Consider the following 20,582-nt stretch of genomic DNA (forward strand, 5'->3'; position numbering starts at 1 on the left):
AATTTTCCAACGCCCAGGGATCCTGGACATCTCTTGCCCACGACCTGGGCGAAGAGTGAAAGTCTGCCCCCTACTAGATCCGTTACCGGATAGGGGGCCGTTCCTTCATGCTGTCTTAGAGGCAGCAGCAGGCTTTTTGGCCTGCTTACCTTTGTTCCAGGTCTGGTTAGGTCTCCAGACCGTCTTGGACTGAGCAAAAGTTCCCTCTTGTTTTGCATTAGAGGAAGTTGATGCCGCACCTGCCTTGAAGTTTCGAAAAGGTACGAAAATTAGCCTGTTTGGCCCTTGATTTGGACCTGTCCTGAGGAAGGGCATGACCTTTTCCTCCAGTGATATCAGCAATAATCTCCTTCAAACCAGGCCCGAATAGGGTCTGCCCCTTGAAGGGAATGTTAAGCAGCTTAGATTTTGAAGTCACGTCAGCTGACCATGATTTAAGCCATAGCGCCCTGCGCGCTTGTATAGCAAAACCAGAATTCTTAGCCGTTAGTTTAGTCAAATGAACAATGGCATCAGAAACAAAAGATTGGCTAGCTTAAGTGCTCTAAGCTTGCCAAGTATGTCATCCAATGGAGTCGCTACCTGTAAAGCCTCTTCCAGAGACTCAAACCAGAACGCCGCAGCAGCAGTGACAGGAGCAATGCATGCAAGGGGCTGTAGGATAAAACCTGTTGAATAAACATTTTCTTAAGGTAACCTAATTTTTTATCCATTGGATCTAAAAAAGCACAACTGTCCTCGACAGGGATAGTAGTACGCTTTGCTAGAGTAGAAACTGCTCCCTCCACCTTAGGGACTGTCTGCCATAAGTCTTGTGTGGTGGCGTCTATTGGAAACATTTTTCTAAAAATAGGAGGGGGAGAGAACGGCACACCTGGTCTATCCCATTCCTTATTAATAATTTCTGTAAACCTTTTAGGTATTGGAAAAACATCAGTACACACCAGCACTGCATAATATTTATCCAGTCTACACAATTTCTCTGGCACTGCAATTGTATCACAGTCATTCAGAGCAGCTAAAACCTCCCTGAGCAAAACGCGGAGGTGTTCAAGCTTAAATTTAAATGTAGAAATATCAGCATCAGGTTGCATCATCTTCCCTGAATCAGAAACATCACCCACCAAACTGAAGCTCTCCTTCCTCAGCTTCTGCATATTGTGAGGCAGTATCAGACATGGTTCTTAAAGCGTCAGTATGCTCTGTATTTCGTCTAACCCCAGAGCTATCTCGCTTACCCCTTAAATTCAGGTAGTCTGGCTAATACCGCTGACAGTGTATTATCCATGACGGCCGCCATGTCTTGTAAAGTAAACGCTATGGGCGCCCTAGATGTACTTGGCGCCATTTGAGCGTGAGTCCCTTGAGCGGGAGTCAAAGGATCTTACACGTGGGGAGAGTTAGTCGGCATAACTTCCCCCTCGTCAGATTCCTCTGGTGATAAATTTTTTAAAGACAGAATATGATCTTATTGCTTAAAGTGAAATCAGTACATTTGGTACACATTCTAAGAGGGGGTTCCACCATGCTTTTAAACATAATGAACAAGGAGTTTCCTCTATGTCAGACATGTTTGTACAGACTAGCAATGAGACTAGCAAGCTTGGAAAACACTTTAAATCAAGTTAACAAGCAAATATAAAAAACGGTACTGTGCCTTTAAGAGAAACAAATTTGTCAAAATTTGAAAAACAAGTGAAAAAAGGCAGTAAACCAAACGAAATATTTACAGTGTATGTAATAAGCTAACAGAGCATTGCACCCACTTGCAAATGGATGATTAACCCGTTAGTTCAAAAAACAGATCAAAAAAACGATAGACGTTTTTTAAACAGTCACAACAAACTGCCACAGCTCTGCTGTGGCCCTACCTTCCTCAACAAACGACTTTGGCAAGCCTTTGAGCCCTTTAGAGATGTCCTATAGCATTCAGGGGACTTCTGAGGGAAGCTGGATGTCTCAAGTCTGTAATTTTAACTGCGCAAAAAAGCGCTAAAATAGGCCCCTCCCACTCATACTACAACAGTGGAAAGCCTCAGGAAACTGTTTCTAGGCAACATTTAAGCCAGCCATGTGGAAAAAACTAGGCCCCAATAAACATATATAAAAATGTTTAAACATGCCAGCAAACGTTTTATATTGCAATTATATAAGAGTATTACCACTGAGAGTAGCATGATATCAGTCGCTATTAAATCACTGTATTCAGGCTTAACTTACATTAATCCGGTATCAGCAGCATTTTTCTAGCATTTTCCATCTCTAGAAAAAATTGTAACTTGCACATACCTCATAGCAGAGTAACCTGCACGCCATTCTCCCCGCTGATGTTACCTCTCTCCTCAGACCTATGTGAGAACAGCAATGGATCTTAGTTACAACCTGCTAAGATCATAGAAAACACAGGCAGATTCTTCCTCTATTTACTGCCTTGGATAAAATAGTATAACTCCGGTACCATTGTAAAAATAACAAACTTTTGATTGAAGAAAAAAAACTAACGATATTTCACCACTCTCTCTTACTACCCTCCATGCGTGTTGAGAGTTGCAAGAGAATGACTGGATATGGCAGTTAGGGGAGGAGCTATATAACAGCTCTGCTGTGGGTGTCCTCTTGCAACTTCCTGTTGGGAATGAGAATATCCCACAAGTAATGGATGATCCGTGGACTGGATACACCTTACAAGAGAAAATGCTGTTAAACTCACCCTATGTGTGCGTCCTCTGGCTGCCTATGGCTCAGTGCTCTTCTTCAATGAGGTGACGTTTCCACTGCTAAACCAATAGCCATGCTTGTCAACTGACATCCTAGCACAGTTAGAGCTGGAAACATCACCTCATTGGAGAAGAGCGCTGTGCCATGTGCGGAAAGAGGCGATGATGTAGCAATTTACTTGCCGCACAGATAGGGTAAATTAACAGTGTTTTTTTTAGTAAATGATGACAGAAACTATTATTTATTTTGTTATTTGTTATCTGCTTGGATTTACCAATCACTTTAAGAGAAACTTACCATGCACCCCATGCAACAAGCTGTTACAGTACTAAAGTGATCAGTAATTATTCTCCTATGATTAGACTATGCACCAAGCAATGCCCCACTCCAACCAATCAGACCCCAGCTTGTATACTCTCACATGTAGGGCTCATGTGTAGGGTTCTATACAGCTTGGGTTTTGTTTTCCCACCTGCGGCTGATCAGCTCATCATCTGAGTCTGCATCATTGGCTCCTACTTGGTTTTCCATCATAGGTGTCATCATACTCATCATCATAGTCTGCTCCCACTGGGATTAATTCTGTGACCATGTTGTATTGGGAGTAACCGCCTCTTTGTGATGTGATAACACTCTTATCTGCCAGGACTTGTGCTGCTGTCCTCCTGTTTTCTGGAGAAGGAAACAAAGTTTGAATAATACATGGTTTGTTCAGCTTCTGTTATATAAGTTGCCTTAGGAAGGGATATAAAAGGTCCCTGTTAGCTAGCTATGTTTATAGTAAGCTATGTAATAATATTTAATTATATGTTCTGTATGTATGTATGTATTGGGTACTTGTAAAGTGCAGCTAATCACCCGTAAGGGTCTCAAGGTGCTGATTATTTTATCGACCTCGGAAGGATGAAAGGCTGAGTGGACCTTGCCAGGGATCGAACCAGCAACCCTTGGGTTGCTACAGAGCTCAGCCACAGTGCCTTAGCATGCTGAGCTATCCGTAGGTATTGTATGGATGTAACTACTTGCTATTTTAAAATGCTGGCCATAGTGATGTATTGAAGGGATACGAAAGTCAAAATTAAACTTGCAGGCTTCAAATAGAGCATACCATTTAAGACACTTTTAAATTCACTTTCTATTTTCAAATTACTTTATTCTTTTGGTATCCATGTTGAAAACGAATATTAAGATATCCTATATCATTAGTAACAGCTGGTGATTAATGGGATAACAAGAAAAGGAAAGCAAATGAAATAATAGAAGTAAATTGGAAAGTTGTTTAAAAATTGTATTCTCTATCTGAATCATGAGAGAATATATTTGGGTTCATGTCCCTTTATGGCCTAGATATCAAGATTATGTTACCTCTTTAAATGTTGCCACCCTTTTCCACTGGGTAGTATGCAATAATGTGTATATCTACCCATAAATCAGAGAACAAGGAGAAGCCCTACGCTTAAAGGGACACTAAACCCAAATTGTTTCTATATGGTGAGTGTTTTGGCTGAAGCCATTTTATTATCAATCAACTGTGTTTACTCTTTTTAAATCATAATTACAACAGAAAATACCCAAGTGACCCTGATCAAAAGTTTACATACCCTGGTGATTTTGGCCTGAAAAAAATGCACACAATTGACACCAAGGGGTTGAATGGCTATTAAAGGTAACCATCCTCACCTGTGATCTGTTTGCTTGTAATTAGTGTGTGTGTATAAAAGGTCAATGAGTTTCTGGACTCCTGACAGACCCTTGCATCTGTCATCCAGTGCTGCACTGACGTTTCTGGATTCTGAGTCATGGGGAAAGCAAAAGAATTGTCAAAAGATCCGCAGGAAAAGGTAGTTGAACCGAATAAAACGGGAAAAGGATTAAAAAGATATCCAAGGAATTGATAATGCCAATCCGCAGTGTACAAACTCTAATCAAGAAGTGAAAATAAGGGGTTCTTTTGAAACCAAACCATGGTCAGGTAGACCAACTAAAATGTCAGCCACAACTGCCAGGAAAATTGTTCGGGATGCAAAGAAAAACCCACAAATAACTTTAGTTGAAATACGGGACTCTCTGAAACATTGTGCATCTTGAAACAGCCACACCACATAAGGAGGCACTTGAAGAAATATAGGCTGCATGAAAAACCATTACTAGCGCAAATGCCACAAAGTATCCCGCTTACAATACACACATTTGTCTCTTATCATTGGCTCTCTCAATATGTTTAGCTAGCTCCCAGTGTATTGCCACTCCTTCAGTCAAGGACAACCAAGAGAATAAAGCAAATTTGATAATAGAAGTAAATTGGAGAGTTGTTTAAAATAGTATGCTCTATTTGAATCAATGAAAAAAGGTGTCATGTCCCTTTAACAGGTATGTGCATCTCCTTGGGGTGTAGGAACTTATTTTATAGGTTACTGGAAGTCTGACTATTGTTTCCCTATAACGTTTGCTAAAGCTAGAGGTAAAATATCCAGTGTAGAATGCAGTCAAGAGATACAAAATGTATTTCTACAAATGCTCTTTACTTGCTGCTTCTCATGTTTAACAGGCATATAATGTACCTACATATGCTATCTACTTGATATGCTTCACAAGAGATTGCATATTCCTTAAATACAGTAAGAAGGGAAAGGAAAGTGCATTAACTTGGCACACAAATGCTAGTCAGCTATGTAATAAAGAACACCTAACTCGTGTTTTACCAATGCTTTAATCAAAAGCTCTACTACTACGTCTTAGGTTTGATTTATATGGGCCTTGGCAGTGGATGTTCTTGTTGTATCCCAGTAGGATGTTAGCAATCTATTCATTGTTTTGCACACAATATAGCAATGATTTGTATATTATAGACAAACACACAATATGGATTTGTCCTTTTTGTCTGGATCAGGACAAATGATGGGAGAGATTTTCCTTTATATAGATGTTACCTATCAACAAAAGTTAGATATTAATCAATACCTCCCCATTGATAATTATGAAAGGTGAAAAGTTAGAAAACACTTTGTAACTGATTTTCTAAATTTTACAGTTAAACTCACAGCGGTACTTCCCTCATGGTTTTTTGAGTCATATCAGCATTAAAGTGATGGTCAAGTATGACTAACTACATCTTGCGATCCTAATGTAACTAGCAAAATAATGTGACTTTCATTCATCATTTCGCCATATTCATTCTAGTTTGTGCGCTATCTTATATTATTTTCCTACCTTAACTAATATCCATCCTCCTCCCGTCGATTGTCCGCCTTTGTTTTTTCTGCCGTCACGTGTTTTTATTATCCAATTACAGTACAGGCCACTCGGCGGAATCAGCTCTAAGTAAAAACACCCTTATTCAATTCTGCGCATGCCCTAGCTCCGTAATCGCATCCTAATCTCTGTCTCACCCGCGGTTTACGGAGCCTAGGGCATGCGCAGAATTGAATAAGGGTGTTTTTACTTAGAGCTGATTCCCCGAGTGGCCTGTACTGTAATTGGATAATAAAAACACGTGACGGCAGAAAAAACAATGGCGGACAAGATAGCGCACAAACTAGAATGAATATGGCGAAATGATGAATGAAAGTCCACATTATTTTGCTAGTTACATTAGGATCGCAAGATGTAGTTAGTCATACTTGACCATCACTTTAATTATGGACAAAGTAAATTCTTCTTTCTACTTCTTTTGATTCTTGCAATTTCTCTGCAGAATCATATAATTAGTAACTCAATTGAGAAATGTTCCAATCACTCTCAAAAAATGGAATCTTCAGTTTACTTTTATTCATGTTTTGCACATAACCAATATATACAGTATATATAAACAAACTTTTTTTAAATTTCACTTTCCTCAAGGATGAAAATGGTTATTTTTGTATTTGGTTACATTTAATAGTATAACATTCACTGAGACATACTAGCATTCTTGATGAACCTATTCTGCCCTAAGCGCTTAAAAAAACTCTGCTAGGTCTTTAAATATTTGTGGTTCTTAAGTCACACTGTTTGTATGTAGAAGTGCATGTGCTTCCATGTGTAAATATATCAAACATTTGTACAAGTCATATGCAACATCTCTGCCACAGATCAGTAAATATGAGCAAAGGAAAATAATAAGCCTATTGAAGTATAGTCGTTAGAAAATATTTATGTATTAGAGAAATACAGAAAGAGGCATGTGTATTTTGAATGGAGCAGGAGCCAGTTTAGGAGCTTTTTGACTTTGCTGACCTTTTAGAAAATGTGGCAAAGTAACAGTTACAGAGTAATAAACACATGAAAACCTTGGGGACGTCAGCATAGGATAATGAATGAATGAAAAAAAGGGTTACAAATATAAAACACAAAAATTCTAAAATAACATCTGTAAAGAACTTACTTTCTACCTTTCCAGATTCTTGAAGTGTCCACATTATCTCTGCTGAAAACATCAAACTCATCATCTGCAAAGACATTGGATCTTGAGGAGACAAGAGGACAGGGATCTGGTCTCTCCGGCCTAAAATACAAAGAACATTCATAAAAAATAATGGATTAAAGATTACAAATATGTATGTATATATACATATATATATATATATATATATATATATATAGCTTTTAAAAGATCATTCATATGTACACACACACATATGTGTTTCTTCTATTAATAAAAATAAATACAGGTGTTTGTATACATAACCCTAATAGTCTCCCACAGCCTGCAGTATTTCTTTTAATCAAAATAGCTGGAGGGAGCAGTACCTCCAAAACAAAACAAAAAAACAGCAACAACAAAAAAAGACAAATGTAGCTCTGCTTTAAAAACTTGATGCTGGTAAATCACAAGTTGTGCTACAGTGCATGCACAGTTGGTTATTTCTCCAAATCTGTGAAATGGATTTTTTCACCCCACCACATTTCAGAAAGACTGTTGATTAGATTTGGCTGTAGCATGGTCTAAAAATCTGCATACGATACAACAGGAATCATGTAATTTTTAAACAATTTAAAACCTGCTGAATGTTTTTTTTATGGATTTCTTAATAAAGTCCAGCCAGAGATAAACTTCCAAAACTATTCAGCCATTCAAGAGTTAGAAACACATGAAAAAAGTTGTCTTTAACGATTGCTTGATTGAGGAAAAATATATTAAACTAATTTATTTTATATCTGTACTGAATTGCAGAAGATCTGCATAAAAAAAACAAAATGTATGCTTACCTGATAAATGTATTTCTTTGACATGATGAGTCCACGGATCATCATTAATTACTGTTGGGAATATCACTCCTGCCCAGCAGGAGGTGGCAAAGAGCACCACAGCAAAGCTGTTAAATATCACCTCCCTTCTATCCCACCCCAGTCATTCGACCGAAGTAAAGGAGAGAAAGGAAGCAACAAGGTGCAGAGGTGTCTGAAGTTTATAAAATACTAACAACCTGTCTAAATAATAGGGCGGGCCGAGGACTTATCGTGCAAGAAAGAAATACATTTATCAGGTAAGCATAAATTTGTTTTCTTTCTAATGACACAAAGTCCACGGATCATCATTAATTACTGTTGGGAATCAATACCCAAGCTAGAGTACACAGATGATAAGGGAGGGACAAGACAGGAAACCTAAAAGGAAGGCACCACTGCTTGAAGAACCTTTCTCCCAAAAGCGACCTTAGCCGAGGCTAAAAAGTCAAATTTATAGAAGTTTGAAAAAGAGTGAAGAGAGGACCAAGTTGCAGCCTTGCAAAACTGTTCCATAAAGGCTTCATCTTGAATGCCCAGGAAGAGGAAACAACCCTCGTAGAAAGAGCCGTTACTCCCTCGGGAGGCTGCTGTCCAGCAGTTTCATAGGCAAAGCAAATGATACTCTTCAGCCACAAAGAAAGAGAAGTAGCCATAGCTTTCTGTCCTTACGTTAAACAGAAGACTGAAGAAAATCCTTAGTCGCCTGTAAATAGAATTTTAGTGCACGTACCACGTCCAGATTGTGTAGAAGCCGTTCCTCCTGAGAAGAAGGATTAGGACACAAGGAAGGAACAACAATCTCCTGATTAATGTTCCGGTTGAAACTACTTTAGGGAGAAACCCTAATTTAGTACGTAAAACCACCCTATCTGATTAAAAAAATAAGGTAAGGAGACTCATACTGTAATACCGAGAGCTCCGAAACTCTACGAGCAGATGAAATAGCGACAAGAAACAAAACTTCCAAGATAACAACTTAATATCTAAGGAATGCATTGGCTCAAACGGAGCCCCTTGAAGAACTTTAAGAACTAAATTAAGACTCCCAGGAGGAGTAACTGGTTTGATAAGGCCTAATCCTGACTAGGGCCTGACAAAACGATTGTACGTCTGGGAAGTCCCCAGACGTTTATGTAACAAAATAGACAAGGCAGATATTTGACCCTTTAGGGAACTTGCCATAATCCTTCTCCAAACCTTCTTGGAGAAAGGACAGAATTCTAGGAATCCGAACTCTACTCAAAGCGTAGCCCTTGGATTCACACCAGTATAGATATTTACGCCATATCTTATGGTAAATCTTCCTAGTCACAGGTTTACGAGCCTGAATCATGGTCTCAATGACCGATTCCGAAAATCCACGCTTGGATAAAATTAAGCGTTCAATCTTGAAGCAGTCAGCTTCAGAGAAACTAGATTTGGATGAAAGAAGGGTCCTTGAAGAGAAGGTCCTTCCTCAAAGGAAGTCTCCAAGGTGAAGAGATGACATGTCCACCAGGTCTGCATACCAAATCCTGCGAGGCCACGCTGTAAGGAGGATCACCGTCTCCCTCTATTCAGCAATGACTGCGAGCAAACGGGGTAGTAAGGAGATACCGTCAGAGCGTCTATCAGTACAGCCTGAGGGTTCCTTGACCTCGACCCGTACCACGGAAGCTTGGCATTCTGCCAAGAAGCCATGAGATCCAATTCCACTGACCCCATTTGAGAATCAGGCTGGAAAACACTTCCGGGGAGTTCCCACTCCCCGGGTGAAAGGTCTGCCTGTTTAGGAAGTCCGCCTCCCAGATGTCCACTCCTGGAATGTGGATCGCCAACAGACAGCAATTGTGGGTCTCCGCCCACTGAATGATCTTGGCTACCTCTGTCATGGCCAAGGAACTCGAGTTCCTCCCTGACGGGTGATGTAAGCCACTGAGGTTATATTATCCACTGGAACCTGATGAACCGGGCTGAAACTGAGGCCAGGCCAGAGAGCATTGAAGATTGCATTCAAAGATGTTCACTCCGACCGAGTCCATGTTCCCTGAGCCTTTAGAGAGCCCAAACTGCTCCCCATCCCAGAAGGCTGGCATCTGTTGTCACAATCACCCAGGAAGATCTGCAAAAGCAGGTTCCCTGGGAGAGATGATCCTGAGACAACCACCAAAGTAGAGATCCCTTGTCTCCTGCTCCAGCTGTAATCGCGGAGACAGATCGCATAATCTCAGTTCCACTGCCTGAGCATGCTTAACTGCAGCAGTCTGAGATGGAAACTGGCAAATGGGATGATGTCCATTGCCGCTACCATCAGCCCAATTACCTCCATGCACTGAGCCACTGATGGCCGAGGAGAGGACTGAAGTGCTAGGCAAGAATCGAAAATCTTTGATTTCCTGACTTCTGTCAGAAAAATTATCATTGATAAGGAGTCTATTATGGTTCCCAAGAAAATTACCCTTGTAGTTGGAATCCATCTGAGACGCAGGAAAGATAACATTTCCGTGTGTGATCTTGCTTGTTGAAAGGAAGGCGCCTGAACCAGAATGTCGAACAGATAAGGTGCCACTGCAATGCCCCACAATCGGAGCACCGCCAGCAGGGATCCTAGAACCTTTGAGAAAATTCTGGGAGCTGTGGCAAGACCGAATGGAAGAGCCACAAACTGGAAGTGTTTGTCTAGAAATGCAAACCTTAGAAACTTGTGATGGTCCTTGTGGATGGGGACATGCAGGTATGTGTCCTTTAAATCCACCGTGGTCATAAATTGACCCTCTTGGACTAAAGGAAGAATGGAACAAATAGTTTCCATCTTGAAGGACGGCACTCTGAGAAACTTGTTTAGACTTTTGAGATCTAAAATTGGTCTGAAGGTTCCCTCCTTCTTGGGAACCACGAACAGATTGGAAAAAAATCCCAGACCTCGTTTATGCATTGGAACAGGTACTATCACTCCCAGGTCGGAGAGGTCCCGTACACAGTGTAAGAACGCCTCTCTTTTTGTCTGGTCTACAGATAATCTTGAAAGCAGAAACCTGCCCCTGGGAGGAAAGGTCTTGAACTATAGTTTGTATCCCTGGGACACAATGTCCACCGCCAGGGATCTTGAACATCTCGAACCCAAGACTGAGTGAAGAAGGAAAACCTGCCCCCACAAGATCCGGTCCCGGATCGGGGGCAGGCCCTTCATGCTGTCTTTGGCCCAACAGCCGGCTTCTTGGATTGCTTTCCCTAGTTCCTAGACTGATTGGGTCTCCAGGAAGACTTGGACTGCTCCTGCTTGGAGGAGGGAGTGGAAGGATTTCCCTTGAAATTCCGAAAGGAACGAAAATTACTCTGACGTCCTTTTTGTTTATTATTTCTCTTATCCCGTAATATCAGAAATTATCTCCGTCAAACCAGGCCCAAACAAGGTCCTTCCCTTGTAAGGAATCACCAAAAGTTTAGACTTAGATGACACATCCGCAGACCAAGATTTTAACCATAAAGCTCCGCGAGCCAATATGGCAAAGCCTGAAATCTTAGCTCCCAGCTTAATATACCTGAAGGGAAGCATCTGTAAGAAAGGAGATGGCCAACTTAAGGGTCTTTATCCTATCCTGGATTTCTTCGAGGGGAGTGTCTGTCCGAATAGAATCAGACAACGCATCAAACCAGTATGCTGTCGCACTAGTGACAGTAGCAATACAAATCGCAGGAAGCCATTGTAAATCCATAGGATCCTTAAAGGAACAACTATCCTCTATGGGAATAGTAGCTTTCTTGGCTAGCGTGGAAATTGCCCCTTCCACCTTGGGTACCGTCTGCCAAGACTCCTTGATAGAGTCTGCTATAGGAAATCTTTAAATATAGGGATGGAGAAAAAAAGTCTCTTCCCATTCCTTAGCAATAATCTCTGTAGCCCTATCTGGTACAGGAAATACTTCCACCATGGAGGGCACGTCAAAATACTTGTTTAGGATTGACTACGACAGTAGTATCGGAGTCGTCCAGGGTAGCTAAAACCTCTTAAGTAGTAAACGGAGGTGCTCTAGCTTAAATCTGAAGGAGAAGGATACAACTTCAGCATCAGAGGAAGGAATTACACTGTCTGAATCTGAGATCTTACCCTCAGGTGATACCGAAATATCCTCTTCTTCAAACTTATGAGAGGAAAGTTCGGAATAGATACAGTCGTGACAGAAACCATACACACTGATTTTTTACATTTCCTCTTGCGCTTTCCCTGTAGCAAGGGAATTGGGAGGAAAAGCATGGCACTGTATTATTAATAAAAAAATTGGGACACCTGAGGAGAAAAACTGCGGCATATTTTGAACATTGTCAAAAAACTCCTAAACAATATTGGCTCAAAAAGCTAAAATTTTGTGTTCTCTCAACACATGAGGAACAGAAAAAGGACTGGTGGACTATATAATCATTTAAACAAAAAGGATATCTGTAATCTATAACAGAGTCTTGATCCCTCTTAACAGAAATAAAATAAAAAAAAAAATTTTACTAAAATTTTATACAGAAAAAAACGTTACTGTCTCTTTAAATTTTAAACAGTAACTGCTTTATTTTTGATGAACTGCAAAAAAAAAAGTAACTGTTTTATTTTTGAACTGACAAAACGTAATTGCTTTATTTTTTACTGCAAAATAAAGATTTAACACACTTCAAACAGCTTCTACACCTCAGCTTAGCTCTGCTGAGTTGTCAACCTTGTTGGATTACGGAGATAATGTATATGAAAACCGGAACCAAAAAGAGCTGTTGTAAATAATGTTAAACTATCTTTAATCCGTTTTAACTAAAAAGGCAAGTAGCCAGATTTCTCTCATTCATATACCGTAATTGAGAGAAAAACATAATTTATGCTTACCTGATAAATTTATTTCTCTTGTAGTGTATCCAGTCCACGGATCATCCATTACTTATGGGATATTAACTCCTCCCCAACAGGAAGTGCAAGAGGATTCACCCAGCAGAGCTGCTATATAGCTTCCTCCCCTAACTGCCATTACCAGTCATTCGACCGAAAACAACAGAAAGGAAAACCATAGGGTGCAGTGGTGACTGTAGTTTAATGGAAAAATTACCTGCCTTAAGTGACAGGGCGGGCCGTGGACTGGATACACAAAAAGAAATAAATTTATCAGGTAAGCATAAATTATGTTTTCTCTGTTAAGTGTATCAGTCCACGGGTCATCCATTACTTCTGGGATACCAATACCAAAGCAAAAGTACACGGATGACGGGAGGGACAGGCAGGCTCTTTATACGGAAGGAACCACTGCCTGAAGAACCTTTCTCCCAAAAAACAGCCTCGAAGAAGCAAAAGTGTCAAATTTGTAAAATTTGGAAAAAGTATGAAGAGAAGACCAAGTTGCAGCCTTGCAAATCTGTTCAACAGAAGCCTCATTCTTAAAGGCCCAAGTGGAAGCCACAGCTCTAGTAGAATGTGCTGTAATTCTTTCAGGAGGCTGCTGTCCAGCAGTCTCATAGGCTAACCGTATTATGCTACGAAGCCAAAAGAGAGAGAGGTAGCCGAAGCTTTTTGACCTCTCCTCTGACCAGAATAAACGACAAACAGGGAAGACGTTTGTCGAAAATCCTTAGTTGCCTGTAGATAAAATTTCAGGGCACGACTACATCTAGATTGTGTAGCAGACGTTCCTTTTCGAAGAAGGATTAGGACACAAAGATGGAACCACAATCTCTTGATTGATATTCCTGTTAGTGACCACCTTAGGTAGGAACCCAGGTTTAGTACGCAGAACTACCTTGTCTGAATGAAAAATCAGATAAGGAGAATCACAATGTAAGGCAGATAACTCAGAGACTCTTCGAGCCGAGGAAATCGCCATTAAAAACAGAACTTTCCAAGATAACAACTTGATATCAATGGAATGAAGGGGTTCAAACGGAACCCCCTGTAAAACATTAAGAACTAAGTTCAAACTCCATGGTGGAGCAACAGTTTTAAACACAGGCTTGATCCTAGCTAAAGCCTGACAAAAAGCTTGAACGTCCGGAACTTCTGACAGACGTTTGTGTAAAAGAATGGACAGAGCTGAAATCTGTCCCTTTAAGGAACTAGCGGATAAACCCTTTTCTAAACCTTCTTGTAGAAAAGACAATATCCTCGGAATCCTAACCTTACTCCATGAGTAACTCTTGGATTCGCACCAATATAAGTATTTGCGCCATATCTTATGGTAAATCTTTCTGGTAACAGGCTTCCTAGCCTGTATTAAGGTATCAATAACTGACTCAGAAAAACCACGTTTTGATAAAATCAAGCGTTCAAAGTCAGCTTCAGAGAAATTAGATTTTGATGTTTGAAGGGACCCTGGATCAGAAGGTCCTGTTTCAGAGGTAGACCAAGGTGGACAGGATGACATGTCCAATAGATCTGCATACCAAGTCCTGCGTGGCCATGCAGGCGCTATTAGAATCACTGATGCTCTCTCCTGTTTGATTCTGGCAATCAATCGAGGAAGCATTGGGAAGGGTGGAAACACATAAGCCATCCGAAGGTCCAAGGTGCTGTCAAAGCATCTATCAGAACCGCTCCCGGATCCCTGGATCTGGACCCGTAACGAGGAAGCTTGGCGTTCTGTCGAGACGCCATGAGATCTATCTCTGGTTTGCCCCAACGTCGAAGTATTTGGGCAAAGACCTCCGGATGAAGTTCCCACTCCCCCGGATGAAAAAAAAAAAAAAAAAAAAAAAAAAAAAAAAAAAAAAAAAAAAAAAATGAAAAAAACTAAGAAATCCGCCTCCCAGTTCTCCACTCCCGGGATGTGGATTGCTGACAGGTGGCAAGAGTGAGACTCTGCCCAGCGAATTATCTTTGATACTTCCATCATTGCTAGGGAGCTTCTTGTCCCTCCCTGATGGTTGATGTAAGCTACAGTCGTGATGTTGTCCGACTGAAACCTGATGAACCCCCGAGTTGTTAACTGGGGCCAAGCCAGAAGGGCATTGAGAACTGCTCTCAATTCCAGAATGTTTATTGGTAGGAGACTCTCCTCCTGATTCCATTGTCCCTGAGCCTTCAGAGAATTCCAGACAGCGCCCCAACCTAGTAGGCTGGCGTCTGTTGTTACAATTGTCCAGTCCGGCCTGCTGAATGGCATCCCCTGGACAGATGTGGCCGAGAAAGCCACCATAGAAGAGAATTTCTGGTCTCTTGATCCAGATTCAGAGTAGGGACAAATCTGAGTAATCCCCATTCCACTGACTTAGCATGCACAATTGCAGCGGTCTGAGATGTAGGCGTGCAAAGGTACTATGTCCATTGCTGCTACCATTAAGCCGATCACCTCCATGCATTGAGCTACTGACGGGTGTTGAATGGAATGAAGGACACGGCATGCATTTTGAAGCTTTGTTAACTGTCTTCTGTCAGGTAAATCTTCATTTCTACAGAATCTATAAGAGTCCCCAAGAAGGAACTCTTGTGAGTGGAAAGAGAGAACTCTTCTTTTCGTTCACTTTCCATCCATGCGACCTTAGAAATGCCAGACCTAACTCTGTATGAGACTTGGCAGTTTGAAAGCTTGAAGCTTGTATCAGAATGTCGTCTAGGTACGGAGCTACCGAATTCCTCGCGGTCTTAGTACCGCCAGAAGGCACCCAGAACCTTTGTGAAGATTCTTGGAGCCGTAGCCAATCCGAATGGAAGAGCTACAAACTGGTAATGCCTGTCTAGAAAGGCAAACCTTAGATACCGGTAATGATCTTTGTGAATCGGTATGTGAAGGTAAGCATCCTTTAAATCCACTGTGGTCATGTACTGACCCTTTTGGATCATGGGTAAATTGTCCGATAGTTTCCATTTTGAACGATGGAACTCTTAGGAATTTGTTTAGGATCTTTAAATCCAAGATTGGCCTGAAAGTTCCCTCTTTTTTGGGAACCACAAACAGGTTTGAGTAAAACCCTTGTCCTTGTTCCGACCGCGGAACCGGATGGATCACTCCCATTAATAATAGATCTTGTACACAGCGTAGAAACGCGTCTTTCTTTATTTGGTTTGTTGACAACCTTGACAGATGAAATCTCCCTCTTGGGGGAGAGGATTTGAAGTCTAGAAGGTATCCCTGAGATATGATCTCTAGCGCCCAGGGATCCTGGACATCTCTTGCCCAAGCCTGGGCGAAGAGAGAGAGTCTGCCCCCCACTAGATCCGGTCCCGGATCGGGGGCCCTCGGTTCATGCTGTCTTTGGGACAGCAGCAGGTTTACTGGCCTGCTTGCCCTTGTTCCAGGACTGATTAGGCTTCCAGCCTTGTCTGTAACGAGCAACAGCTCTTCCCTGTTTTGGTGCAGTGGAAGTTGGCGCTGCTCCTGCTTTGAAATTCCGAAAGGGACGAAAATTAGACTGTCTAGCCTTAGCTTTGGCTTTGTCTTGAGGTAGAGCGTGGCCCTTACCTCCTGTAATGTCAGCAATAATTTCTTTCAAACCGGGCCCAAATAAAGTTTGCCCCTTGAAAGGTATACTAAGTAATTTGGACTTAGAAGTTACATCAGCCGACCAGGATTTTAGCCACAGCGCTCTGCGTGCCTGAATGGCGAATCCTGAATTCTTAGCCGTAAGTTTGGTTAAATGTACTACGGCCTCCGAAATGAATGAATTAGCTAGTTTAAGGACTCTAAGCCTGTCCGTAATGTCGTCCAGCGTAGCTGAACTAAGGTTCTCTTCCAGAGACTCAATCCAAAATGCTGCCGCAGCCGTGATCGGCGCGATGCATGCAAGGGGTTGTAATATAAAACCTTGTTGAATAAACATTTTCTTAAGGTAACCCTCTAATTTCTTATCCATAGGATCTGAAAAAGCACAGCTATCCTCCACCGGGATAGTGGTACGCTTAGCTAAAGTAGAAACTGCTCCCTCCACCTTAGGGACCGTTTGCCATAAGTCCCGTGTGGTGACGTCTATTGGAAACATCTTTCTAAATATTGGAGGGGGTGAGAACGGCACACCGGGTCTATCCCACTCCTTAGTAACAATTTCAGTTAATCTCTTAGGTATAGGAAAAACGTCAGTACTCGCCGGTACCGCAAAGTATTTATCCAACCTACACATTTTCTCTGGTATTGCAACAGCGTTACAATCGTTGAGAGCTGCTAAGACCTCCCCTAGTAATACACGGAGGTTTTCCAATTTAAATTTAAAATTTGAAATATCTGAATCCAATCTGTTTGGATCAGAACCGTCACCTACAGAATGAAGCTCTCCGTCCTCATGCTCTGCAAGCTGTGACGCAGTATCAGACATGGCCCTAGAATTATCAGCGCACTCTGTTCTCACCCCAGAGTGATCACGCTTGCCTCTTAGTTCTGGTAATTTAGCCAAAACTTCAGTCATAACAGTAGCCATATCTTGTAATGTTATCTGTAATGGCTGCCCAGATGTACTAGGCGCCATAATATCACGCACCTCCCGGGCGGGAGATGTAGGTACTGACACGTGAGGCGAGTTAGTCGGCATAACTCTCCCCTCGCTGTTTGGTGAAATTTGTTCAATTTGTACAGATTGGCTTTTATTTAAGGTAGCATCAATACAGTTAGTACATAAATTTCTATTGGGCTCCACCTTGGCATTGGAACAAATGACACAGGTATCTTCCTCTGAATCAGACATGTTTAACACACTAGCAATAAACATGCAACTCGGTTACAATTTTATTTAATAAAAACGTACTGTGCCTCAAGAAGCACTAAACGATTAAATGACAGTTGAAATAATGAACTGAAAAACAGTTATGGCATCACTCTTAACAAACAACACAACTTTTTAGCAAAGGTTTGTTCCCATTAGTAAAATAACACAAATTAAATTTTAAACAACGTTTTAAATCACAGTCACTATATAAGTCTCACAGCTCTGCTGAGAGAATCTACCTCCCTTCAAAGAAGTTTGAAGACCCCTGAGTTCTGTTAGAGATGAACCGGATCATGCAGAAAAACTGACTGGAAATTTTTGATGCGTAGCAAAGAGCGCCAAAAACGGCCCCTCCCTCTCACACACAGCAGTGAGAGAGAAACGAAACTGTCATAATTAACACAAGCAAACTGCCAAGTGGAAAATAATGCCCAAATACTTATTCACTCAGTACCTCATTAATGCAAACGATTCTACATTCCAGCAAAAACGTTTAACATGAAAAATACCTAACAAAAGGTTTAATGTACTTTTTCAGAGTAATTCCGGTGAAATACCATCCCCAGAATACTAAAGTGTAGAGTATACATACATGTTCATTATAACGGTATGGCAGGATTTTTTCATCAATTCCATTCAGAAAATAACAACTGCGACATACCTCAATGCAGATTCAACTGCCCGCTGTCCCCTGATCTGAAGCTTTTACCTCCCTCAGATGGCCGAGAAACAGCAATATGATCTTAACTACTCCGGTTAAAATCATAAGAAAAACTCTGGTAGATTCTTCTTCAAACTCTGCCAGAGAGGTAATAACACGCTCCGGTGCTATTGTAAAATAACAAACTTTTGATTGAAGTTCTAAAAACTAAGTATAATCACCATAGTCCTCTCACACCTCCTATCTAGTCTTTGGGTGCAAGAGAATGACTGGAGGTGACGTAGAGGGGAGGAGCTATATAGCAACTCTGCTGGGTGAATCCTCTTGCACTTCCTGTAGGGGAGCAGATAATATCCCAGAAGTAATGATGACCCGTGGACTGATCACACATAACAGAAGAAAAGGATTGGTGGACTATATAATCATTTAAACAAAAAGGATATCTGTAATCAATAACAGAGTCTTGATCCCTCTTAACAGAAATAAAATAAAAACATAACATTTTACTACAATTTTATACAGAAAAAAACGTTACCGTCTCTTTAAGTTTTAAACAGTAACTGCTTTATTTTTGATGAACTGCAAAAAAAAAGTAACTGTTTTATTTTTTAACTGAAAAAACGCAATTGCTTTATTTTTTACTGCAAAATAAAGATTTAACACACTTCAAACAGCTTCTACACCTCAGCTTAGCTCTGCTGAGTTGTCAACCATGTTGGATTACCGGAGATAATGTATATGAAAACCGGAACCAAAATAGAGCTGTTGTAAATAATGTTAAACTATCTTTAATCCGTTTTAACTAAAAACGGCAAGTAGCCAGATTTCTCTCATTCATATACCGTAATTGAGAGAAAAACATAATTTATGCTTACCTGATAAATTTATTTCTCTTGTGGTGTATCCAGTCCACGGATCATCCATTACTTATGGGATATTAACTCCTCCCCAACAGGAAGTGCAAGAGGATTCACCCAGCAGAGCTGCTATATAGCTCCTCCCCTAACTGCCATTACCAGTCATTCGACCGAAAACATGCAGAGAAAGGAAAACCATAGGGTGCAGTGGTGACTGTAGTTTAATGGAAAAATTACCTGCCTTAAAGTGACAGGGCGGGCCGTGGACTGGATACACCACAAGAGAAATAAATTTATCAGGTAAGCATAAATTATGTTTTCTCTTGTTAAGTGTATCCAGTCCACGGATCATCCATTACTTATGGGATACCAATACCAAAGCTAAAGTACACGGATGACGGGAGGGACAGGCAGGCTCTTTATACGGAAGGAACCACTGCCTGAAGAACCTTTCTCCCAAAAAAACAGCCTCCGAAGAAGCAAAAGTATCAAATTTGTAAAATTTGGAAAAAGTATGAAGAGAAGACCAAGTTGCAGCCTTGCAAATCTGTTCAACAGAAGCCTCATTCTTAAAGGCCCAAGTGGAAGCCACAGCTCTAGTAGAATGTGCTGTAATTCTTTCAGGAGGCTGCTGTCCAGCAGTCTCATAGGCTAACCGTATTATGCTACGAAGCCAAAAGGAGAGAGAGGTAGCCGAAGCTTTTTGACCTCTCCTCTGACCAGAATAAACGACAAACAGGGAAGACGTTTGTCGAAAATCCTTAGTTGCCTGTAGATAAAATTTCAGGGCACGGACTACATCTAGATTGTGTAGCAGACGTTCCTTTTTCGAAGAAGGATTAGGACACAAAGATGGAACCACAATCTCTTGATTGATATTCCTGTTAGTGACCACCTTAGGTAGGAACCCAGGTTTAGTACGCAGAACTACCTTGTCTGAATGAAAAATCAGATAAGGAGAATCACAATGTAAGGCAGATAACTCAGAGACTCTTCGAGCCGAGGAAATCGCCATTAAAAACAGAACTTTCCAAGATAACAACTTGATATCAATGGAATGAAGGGGTTCAAACGGAACCCCCTGTAAAACATTAAGAACTAAGTTCAAACTCCATGGTGGAGCAACAGTTTTAAACACAGGCTTGATCCTAGCTAAAGCCTGACAAAAAGCTTGAACGTCCGGAACTTCTGACAGACGTTTGTGTAAAAGAATGGACAGAGCTGAAATCTGTCCCTTTAAGGAACTAGCGGATAAACCCTTTTCTAAACCTTCTTGTAGAAAAGACAATATCCTCGGAATCCTAACCTTACTCCATGAGTAACTCTTGGATTCGCACCAATATAAGTATTTGCGCCATATCTTATGGTAAATCTTTCTGGTAACAGGCTTCCTAGCCTGTATTAAGGTATCAATAACTGACTCAGAAAAACCACGTTTTGATAAAATCAAGCGTTCAAAGTCAGCTTCAGAGAAATTAGATTTTGATGTTTGAAGGGACCCT

General features: G+C 41.0%; 1 protein-coding gene across 1 annotated transcript in view; it reads right to left on the reverse strand.

Moving 5' to 3' along the window:
- Positions 1–20,582, reverse strand: part of ASCC2 (activating signal cointegrator 1 complex subunit 2) — a 147,338-nt gene that overhangs the window by 86,188 nt on the left and 40,568 nt on the right. The window contains 4 exon segments of the mRNA XM_053702191.1: positions 3,191–3,243; positions 3,245–3,375; positions 4,399–4,412; positions 7,082–7,201. Of these exon segments, the coding sequence (XP_053558166.1) occupies positions 3,191–3,243; positions 3,245–3,375; positions 4,399–4,412; positions 7,082–7,201 (318 nt within the window).

This window comes from Bombina bombina, chromosome 2 (genome assembly GCF_027579735.1).
Source record: "Bombina bombina isolate aBomBom1 chromosome 2, aBomBom1.pri, whole genome shotgun sequence".
Taxonomy (NCBI): domain Eukaryota; kingdom Metazoa; phylum Chordata; class Amphibia; order Anura; family Bombinatoridae; genus Bombina; species Bombina bombina.